Here is a 10,234-nt window from a genome sequence, read left to right as displayed (position 1 = left end):
TTTTTTTTTTTTTTTTTTTTTTTTTTTGGTACTAGGGATTGAACACAGGGTTACTTAACCCCTGAGCCAGATCCCCAGCCCTGTTTTATATTTTATTTAGAGACAGGGTCTCACTGAATTGCTTAGGGCATTGCTAAGTTGCTGAGGCTGGCTTTGAACTCACAATCCTCCTGCCTCAGCCTCCTAAGCCTCTGGGATTACAGGCATGCACCAGAGTGCCCATCCTAGTTCCTTCTTAAGAGACTTTTCAGAAAGAACAATTTTCAGTGGTACAACTATTACTGTCCTTATAATTATGGCTTTCATCAGCTTTCTCTAAGCGGATTGTAAGAAGACTTTGGCATCTTTTTTTACTCAGTATTGATTCACATTGGAATGAAATTTCACCTCCCATTATGGATATTAGTGGGTTTGTTCCATACACTGTAGCTCAAAGGTATCTTGGCTGGCCTCTCAAATAGAACAAAGTTCTTAGTTTTCAGTGTCAAATGAATAATAACAACCAGCCAGTGTTGGTGTAAATCATAAGTAACATAATTTCGCAAGGAAATCCTTTTTCAAGAAGGCTTTAGTATATTCTCTGTAGATTGAGAGTTGGCTTACATATCCAAACTGCCAGCCATGTTGAACATATAGGTTAACCTCATTTTGCTCACATCCATTTTGTAAATGTGTCATATTTCATTTAATCCCTTCTGTCACCACCTTTTGTACTGGGGGGGATGGTTGGGAAGGAATGGTTTTCTAATGTGTTTGCCTTAAGATGGAATGAAAACTCCACTATGTATGAATTCCAGAGAAGTGTCTGATACTGCTAAAGTTTTCCATAGGCCCCAAGGCTCCCATTTTGGCACAGAATTTTCTCAGAGGTCAAGGTGAAGGACATATTCACCTGTTTGCCAGGAGCAGCCAAGACCCATTGATGGTTTCAGCATTTCATTCTTGTCACTGGATGAGGTAGACAAAGAAAAACCAAATTTTCAATAAAATAGTTCTTTATTAATTCAGAAACCACCACCCTGTGCTAATTCCATCATGAATCACTTCAACAAGCAAATTTGGGGATGGGGGAGAAAAAAAACACTAACTTTGAACTACAGTGCCCCCTGGCTGTCACAATATCAACGTACACACACCCGTGAGGTAAAAGTGCAGTTAAAGGCTTGTGGTTCCTTACTTCTTACTCCCCACCCTTGCAGTCCTTAGGCAAATGCTATAAATGTGAAAAGCCTTGCACAAAATATTGTAAGTTGTTCGAACAAAAGCTGTAAAAAACACCACAAATTATTTTTAATAGTGAATGACAAAAGGAAGAAGGAACTACTGACTTTCCCTTTCTCTTACGTAAGAGCCAGTATTTCCTAAATGCAGGTTCAAAAATTGTAATAACAGAAAGCCTTGCAGCCTTTGGTACTTACAGAACTTAGAGAAAGTTTAATCAGAATATTTCCATGTTTATAGTCTTTAGGCCAAAATGAAAAATAAAAATATGCTCTCACACATGCCAAAGAAACATTTCATAATCAAACGGAATACCAACCACACCAAAGAAGGTGTGATTTTTAAGCTCACAAATCATAATGAATGAGGATGTAGTTCTGAAAGAAAAATGTGCATTCCGTACTCCCATAGAGTCTAGAATCAACTTTACAATTACAGTATCAACTTTACAATTCAAAGTGAATTTTGTAAGCCTTTTATCATGGAGGTATCAAAAAGCATTTCACAGAATTACAACATATTTTACAATGACTCCATGTGTGACTATGATTATATAAAGGTTGTCATTGTTTATATGCCTCAATAGATCAGTGAGACTATACTTGTTAAGACCACATAAGGAAAACAAAACAGCAAGATAAAAAGCAATTTCTAGGACAACAGAATGTAAACTAAGCAAAGCCTGCAGGACAAATCAGTTACTTGGCCACAGAGCTGTTCCACATTCTGAACAACCACAATCTTTGAGGAATAATACTTTACTTCTGTGTTGAATCACCTAGTATATATTAACCACAGATTTTTAAATTATTATCATTATTGTTATTACTTCTGAAAACCAAATTCTATGTGGGTGTTTACAAACAGAAGTATTTTACTAAAAATTAGCTTCTTTACTCAAAATGTTTTGCAGGATATTTAATAAATTAACTTAGCACAGCAACAGCTGCAAAAGGAGAAAATAGTGAGGAAAGAGCTTTATAGAGGTCAGTGGTTCCATATTAAAAAATAGACTCAAATGTACATCCACGGACTCAAAATTGTAGAAAATTTAGAAAAAAATCCAAATATAAAAGAGAGAGTGTCTCTTTTTGATACCAGGGATTGAACTCAGGGGCACTTGACCACTGAGTCATATCTCCAGACCTATTTTGTATTTTATTTAGAGGCAGGGCGTCACTGAATTGTTTAGCACCTCACTTTTGCTGAAGCTGGCTTTGAACTCATGATCCTCCTGCCTTGGCTTCCCAAGCCACTGGGATTACAGGCATGTGCCACCATGTCCAGTGAGACAGTGTCTTTTTCTAAAATTCACACTGAGACTACATTCCAAAGATATATATTTTTTGGTTCTAACAATATTCTTCTCATTCTAGATGCTACAAAATTTGTCAGCCTCTGAGGGTCAGCTGGTTGTCTTTGAATGCAGAGTAAAAGGAGCTCCATCCCCTAAAGTTGAGTGGTACAGAGAAGGGACCTTGATAGAAGATTCTCCAGATTTTAGGATTCTACAGAAAAGTAAGTTGTTGCTGTAAAACTATTTTTCTGATAATTTATTTTTATAAATTGATTATATGTTTATTTTTAAAGCTTTAGCAACTAATTAAAAATATACTAAAAAACTAAGTAAAAAAATCACCTATAATCATATTCCACAAGACTAAACTCTATTATTATTTGGGTGTATATTCCCAAGAATTTTTTTCCCATGCATATCCTTTAAAATAAAACTGTCATGCTCTTTTTTTGGAAATGTATTTTTTTACTCAATATTTCATGGGCATATTTCTATGTTAATATAGAACTTTATTAGTCTCAAAAAATATCTATTTCATATTTAATCTCCTGTTGAAAATTTAAATTGTTACAATTTTTTACTACTATAAACTAGGCTTCAATGATGCTAACAGCGCAAATCTTTGTGATTATCCATAGTTGTTACTTTACAATAACTTTATAGCACTGAATTGCTACTGTCAGTACATAGTTTTTAGGCTTTTATTATATGTATTGCCAAAATGCCATCTCAAAAAGTTGAGATAAATTTAGACTGATTATACAATTGATCAGCCAAATTGAGACCCTTTGGGATGTGCAGGGACCCCAAGTATAAACTAGGTCTGTCCCAGACACATGTTGCCCTACCTATACTCTAGCACAACCAGCAATGCAGGGAAATGCCTTTTGCCTCACATGTTCACCAACAATGGTTACTAACCATTTTTTTTGAATCTTCACTAATTTTATAGGCCAAGTATAGGAACAGTTATTTTAATCTGCATATCGTTAATCAGATATGGGAGGGTACTTTTTTGTATTTATTTAGGTTTTTTATTTCTTTTATTTCATGTTGAGTTTTGATTCTTTTTATTGTAAGAAAGCTTTATATAGTCAAGTGGTTGATTCTTTTTTTTTTTTTTTTTTTTGATCACATACTTTTCAGCTTGTCTTCCAATGCTTTCTCTTTGATCCTTTGCAGTCACAAAATAAGTTGCAACTTACTTGCTCCTTTGGTTAACTATACAGAACAATCTACTATAGAAAAAACTTGAGAAGAAAATTCGGTAAAATGTTGGTAGTCTTTCTCTGAGCAGCAAGTCTAGGATCAATTATTTTGCTTCCACTTGCATTTTTGTGTTTTTCAGTTTTTCTGTGATGAACATGTGTTACTTTTATTTATTTGTTTTTAGTTTTTAGGGGTTTTGTTTTTTTAATGGAGAAAATAACACACAAACCTTATTACTTGCCCAAATACATAGGAGTATTAGACTTCTCTTTATCTTTTTGATTAACAAAAATTATATAAACTAGTCATGGTGGTGCACATCTATAATCCCAGAGGCTCTGGAGGCTGAGGAGGAACATCACAAGTTCAAAGTCAAGCCTCAGCAATTTAGCAGGCTCTGAGCAACTCAGTGAGACTCTGTCTCAAAATAAGATATAAAAAAAGCTGGGGATTGGCTCAGTAGTTAAGCACCCCTGAGTTCAATCCCTGGTACCAAAAAATAAAGTTATATAATTTATTTTATACAACATGATGTTTGACATATGCATACATTGTGGAATGACTAAATTGAGCTAACATGCATTACCTCACATCACCCCCTCCTTCTTTCATGGCTGAGTTATTTGCTTTTTTTCTTTTTCTTTTTCTTTTTCTTTTTTTTTTTTCTTTTTTTAAGAAAGAGTGTGGCATTTATACACAATGTGGCATTTATACACAATATACATTTATACACAATATACATTTATACACAATGGAGTATTACTCCGCATTAAAAAATGACAAAATCATAGAATTTACAGGGAAATGGATGGCATTAGAGCAGATTATGCTAAGTGAAGCTAGCCAATCCCTAAAAAACAAATGCCAAATGTCTTCTTTGATATAAGGAGAGTAACTAAGAACAGAGTAGGGACGAAGAGCAGGAGAAGAAGATTAACATTTAACAGGGATGAGAGGTGGGAGGGAAAGGGAGAGAGAAGGGAAATTGTATGGAAATGGAAGGAGACCCTCAATGTTACACAAAATTACATATAAGAGGTTGTGAGGGGAAAGGNAGGCCGCAAGCATGCCACACGAGCGTGCTACCACTTGAGCCACCTCCCCAGCCCCTGCTTTTTTTTTCTTAATCTGTTTCTTCTAATCTCAAAATGATATTACTTTGATCAGTATGAAATGTGAATAAGAACTACTGCAGGTTTTAGCAGTAGTAGCAGAAACAATAATATATTCTAATACCATTTAAACTGAGAGAGAAAAAAAAAAACTCCAATAGTTCTATCCATGTAGAATATTCTAAGTTCAACAACAACTTATGGAGTGCCTGCAATTGTATAAATATTCACTGAACTCTAGTATCTGGTACTACAGTGGGCATTTTCAGGTATGCCAAGGAAATTTAAGATATAGAACCTGTTCTCAAGCAATCTAGTATCTATTCTGAGGCTCTTGATCCTAGAAACCACAGAACAAAAGGTATATTCTACATTTTACTGGCATACGAAAGTCCAAAATCAAACATGATCTCTCAGTCTTCACGAGCTTTTTTTCAGGTAAGGCCGAACAAGCACCAATCAAAACAAGTCATTTCAGAGTCCCAGCCAACTCAGGAACTTTGCCTTGCCAAAGGTTTATGTACCCCAGTGGACCCAGGTGTGTTCCAAGATGCAGCAACATCATTTAGATGCTCTCTTGCTGCCCTTTTCCGTCCCTATTGAGGTTGTGGGTGCTTAGGTCATTAACATCGATAGATTAACTTTATCTAATTACTCCTGAGTATGCAAGAGACTACTAAATTCTACAGGAAACTTCTGATTTAAAAATGTAATCTCTCAGAAAAAAGCAAATGCTCAGAATTTTTTTCTTTCTTTTTCTTTTAGAACCTCGATCCATGGCAGAACCAGGTAAAGATCATTACAACAGGGGCTGGGGATATAGCTCAGTTGGTAGAGAGCTTGCCTTGTATGCACAGGTCCTGGGTTTGATCCCCAGCACCAAAAAACAAAATTAACGAAGATTATTGCAACTTTAATTTTTTAATATATAATGAGTGATTTAATATAGATAAGAACATGTTGAAATTACACTGGTGTCAAGAGAAAGAGAAAATTAAAGTTTTAGTAAAAAAAGATCCAAATGAACCCTAGTTATTATAAGAAAAGGAAAAGATGGGAGAATTTGCAAATTTTGAATATATATGCAATACCTGGTATGAATGCAGTGAATTCTTCATTTTTTAATTTTTTTTTAGTTGTAAATGGTCCTTTATTTTATTCTATCTATCTATCTATCTATCTATCTATCTATCTATCTATTTATTTATTTATATGTGGTGCTGAGGATTGAACCATTCCAGGCAAGGCTCTACCACTGAGCCACAACCCCAGCCCTAGTTCTTGAGTTTTGAGGATTATTTCACAGGAATTATTTCCCCACCATCCTTGGCCTCCAATCATACCTTTCTTAAACTGGGCAGAGCAATTTTTATGATACCAGATCAATTCCAATTCCACAACCTATGTGCCTCAAATTTGATGCATCAAATTTTGAAATTTGCAGAGACACAATAAAATGTTTAGTTTGATGCTATTATATTTCGTTAGAGGAATACTAGATGAGATAGATGGAAGTGACAGTAGGTGAAACTCTCACCACTAGAAAATACAAGTCATTCACAAATCAGGACGGGAACATCTGAGCACCCTCTCCATAACCACCTTGAAGAATCAGATTGTTTGTATCCCTGGGTGAGAAAGATGGTTTGGAATTTCATTATCATAATTATTTTTTCCTGACAACTGAATGGAAATGAATTTCACTCAAGAAGACCTTGAACTCCATGTTGCTTGACCCTACACTAAGGTCTTAGAGATATTTGGCAAAGACAAGAAGTGGATTTACTTTTTTTTTTTTTTTGCTTATAGTGGAGTGGTACTTTGCCCTTCAAAAATGTTCGAGCCTTTTGTCACAGGAAAGCAGGCAGCTGAAACTCAAACCTCGATTCTTTTGTTCTGATGAAAGGAAAATTTAAAGTCAGATACCAAACATCATGCAAGAGGACTTTACGGGAAGTGAAAATAAAGTAGAAGAAAAGTGAGGCTTAAGCAAAAAGCACTCTCAAGGGAGAGAACGGGCCGTCTCCAAGTAGAGAATAAAGGAGACAATACTGTCCCCAATTTTATTACTACTATTTGATGTTTACCAGAAGTGGGGACCACCTTCTGTACTCTTTGCCAACTCCTTTTTCAGTGGGGAGGGAGGGTGGAGTTTTTGACTTTAGTTGGTCTTCTCCAGAACTGTCATGGTGGCCTTCCTATTTAGGAGGCTTCATTTACAAGTCAATCCCATGTTAATGTGGGCACGGTCAGGTCATTAGCTGGTCAGAAGTTACCTTAGTTCGAAAAGAATCTTCCTTCCCAGATAATTGGAGACACTGATAGCCATAATTCCTAGCTTTATGTTAACATCAATGGACCCTGCCAAGAGTTAATCCCATTAATCCTTTTCTCTTGACATATTTCCCAATTAGGTCCTTTTGCTTCTGTTTATTTTTTACAAATTAACTATCACCCTTTACTTTCTTGTCTACTTTGGAAGTAGTTTTAAAAAGGACCCTAAAGTAACTTAAAGAACACTTGTGACCTTGCCTGCATTTCACTGCTCATTGCTAGCTACTGTCAAACCCCTTGATACTTCTGATCAGAGTGGGAGTTTTCATTAGGCAGTCAAATACACAAAATAGCTTCGGAATCACCCCAAAATAAACCCAAACAGGTCCTGCTGTTTTCAGTTCCATGACTGAAAATTCCACAGCTAGAAAGTTCTTTCTCCCACCTTGTTTAATGCAAATACGTTTGGAGACAGAACACAGGCAGAATAACAGGCAGGTATAGTGTCATGTGAATAACTTTACAAGATCATTTTCTGAGAATGGATTGCTGAAAGATAAAGAGTGTGAATGTTTGGGAAAGGGAACAGAAAAATGCAGCATAGGTCAAGGGTTTAAAATAAGGTCTGAGAGTCACCAAAACCAAACTTGCTTCTACATGATTTATGATTCTTTAGGTAGAAAGTAAAAAAGACTTAAATAAAAACAGCTTAAACAATAATAAAAAGGTATTTTCTCACATAATAAGACTCCCTAAGAAATGGCAGTCCTGGTATTGGTTACTTTAGCAGCTTGGAGATCATCAGAGGCCAAGCCTTTTTTCCATTTTGCATTCTGCCATCAGCAGAGTGTTCACTTAGACTGCTTCTACTCTTAGACCTAAGATGGCTGCCACAGTTCCAGGTATCACAACCATATGATAACATCCAGAGGCAAAAACAGGAAATTTCACTATCTTCTGTTCCCTTTAAAGGACAAGAAAAACTTTCCAGAAACTCTCTAGCAGATTTTCCATGACATCTCATTGACCTGATAGTTTCACATACTACCACTTAACAAGAATAGTTAGCATGACTGGTTTACCAATCATGATTCATCACCTGAGGTTGAGAGGAGCCAGCTTACCTTAAAGGTGCGGGGAATCAAACCCAGGGCCTCATGCATGCTAGGCAAACGCTCTACCACTGAGCCAAATCCCCAGCCCCTTTTTACTTGTATTGACTTTTATAGAATCATTTGATTGATATTAGTAAATTCTGTAATTTCACTTTCATGATGAAGTCAGTAACAATTCTGTTTTACTGGCATGTAGAGGAGATTTGCACTTTGGTCATCGCTGAAGTGTTTGCAGAAGACTCTGGCTGCTTCACATGTACAGCAAGCAATAAGTATGGCACAGTGTCAAGTATTGCACAGCTGGATGTGAGAGGTAAGGCTTCTTATGTGCCAGAACAGTTTAGACTGAGTTGGAGTGTGAGTGTGCAGAGTTTGTGTCACCCTTCCTTAGTGTTTCACATATGAATCAAAAAAGAATTGAATTAAGAAAAATGTTCTTGAATCATGTCCAATATTCAATTTCTTATAGTATTTAAAGCCACTACCTGTATCACCTCAGTTTTTCAGCTATTGCTTTCATACTTCATAAGAAAACCTCTCCTTGGGTTGTTTTGCTGTGCTGGGGATCAAACACAGGGTCTTATATATGGTAGGCAAACTCTCCATCACTGAACTACATCCTCAGCCTTCCTTGGTGTTATATGAATGATTAGATACCTACATTTTGTGTGTGTGTGTGTGTGTGTGTGCGCGCGCACACCAGGGATTGAACCCATGGGCGTTTAACCACTGAGCATATATACCCAACCCTTTTTTTTATTTTGAGACAGGGTCTCTCTAAGTTGCTTAGGGCCTCACTGAGTTGCTGAGGCTGACTCTGAACTTTTGATCCCCCTACCTCAGCCTCCTGAGCCGCTGGGATTACAGGTGTGTGTGCACCACCATGCCTGTCTTAAACACCCAAAATTCTTTCTAAAAGAGTGCTTATTTTTCATTTTGTTTTGTTGGCTTTTTGTTTTTGTTTTTGGTGGTGCTGGGGATCAAACCCAGGGCCTGTAGACTACTAAGTATGTGCTCTACTACTGAGCAATATCCACAGCTGAGTACATAGATTTTAAATTTATTTTTTTCCTGCATCATCACCCTTCTTTAACACCCCAGATTCTGATGTGTTTTTGTCAAACATTTTTCTATTGTACACTTACCTGGTTTGATTACTGTCCCTTTTGTTTTTTGGGTTTTTTAAAATATTTTTTTAGTTGTCAATGGACCTTTATTTTTTTTTTTTATTTACTTATATGCAATGCTGAGAATTGAACCCAGTGCCTCACACTTGCTAGGCAAGCACTCTACCACTGAGCCACAACCCCAGCCCCTTACTGTCCCTTTTGTACCCCAACCTGAAGTTACAATCCTATTCAACCTTGTTGGGTAAGGCTAACTCAGGTCATGTGATTGTCCTTTCAGGAAATGAAGACCTCAGCAATAATGAGTCTCTTCACCCTGCCAGCTCCACCACCAACCTGGCTGTTCTTGATCAACAGCCATCCCCACCCAACCCAGAGCCTCCTTCTGTGGAACAGGCCCCCAAACCCAAACTAGAAGGGGTTCTGGTGAACCATAATGAGCCCCGATCCAGCTCCAGGATTGGGCTCCGTGTGCACTTCAACCTGCCTGAAGATGACAAAGGAAGCGAAGCATCCTCTGAGGCTGGAGTTGCAACCACCAACCAGACCAGGCCCAATTCCTTCCCGGAGAGGTTCAACGGACAGGCCACAAAAATCCCAGAGCCTTCCTCACCCGTCAAAGAGCCCCCTCCAGTTCTGGCCAAACCCAAACTGTAAGTAAAAAAATTAGAATGAATAACCAAGAGTACCTGTGAGTCTTTGTTGAGTCTGATCTTCTTAAAAATGATGGATTTGGGGCTGAAGTTGGGGCTCAGTGGTAGAGTGCTTGCCTGATGTGTGAGGCCCTGAGTTTCTATTCTCAGCACCACATGTAAATAAATAAGTAAAATAAGTAGAATAAAGGTCCATGAACAACTAAAAAAAAAAACCAAATATATA

At 37.2% G+C, this 10,234-nt stretch overlaps 1 protein-coding gene across 2 annotated transcripts in view; it reads left to right on the top strand.

Moving 5' to 3' along the window:
* The window catches only part of Mypn (myopalladin), a 121,798-nt gene that overhangs the window by 64,711 nt on the left and 46,853 nt on the right, over positions 1-10,234 (top strand). For both annotated transcript variants that reach the window (XM_048810063.1, XM_015500581.2), the window contains 4 exons: positions 2,598-2,739; positions 5,605-5,628; positions 8,425-8,541; positions 9,636-10,008. In XM_048810063.1, the coding sequence (XP_048666020.1) occupies positions 2,598-2,739; positions 5,605-5,628; positions 8,425-8,541; positions 9,636-10,008 (656 nt within the window). The remainder of the gene's footprint in view (positions 1-2,597; positions 2,740-5,604; positions 5,629-8,424; positions 8,542-9,635; positions 10,009-10,234) is intronic.

This window comes from Marmota marmota, unplaced genomic scaffold (assembly GCF_001458135.2).
Source record: "Marmota marmota marmota unplaced genomic scaffold, marMar, whole genome shotgun sequence".
NCBI classification, from domain to species: domain Eukaryota; kingdom Metazoa; phylum Chordata; class Mammalia; order Rodentia; family Sciuridae; genus Marmota; species Marmota marmota.
Note: the sequence above shows the minus strand (reverse complement) of the source record. Positions and strands in the feature narration are given on the sequence as shown.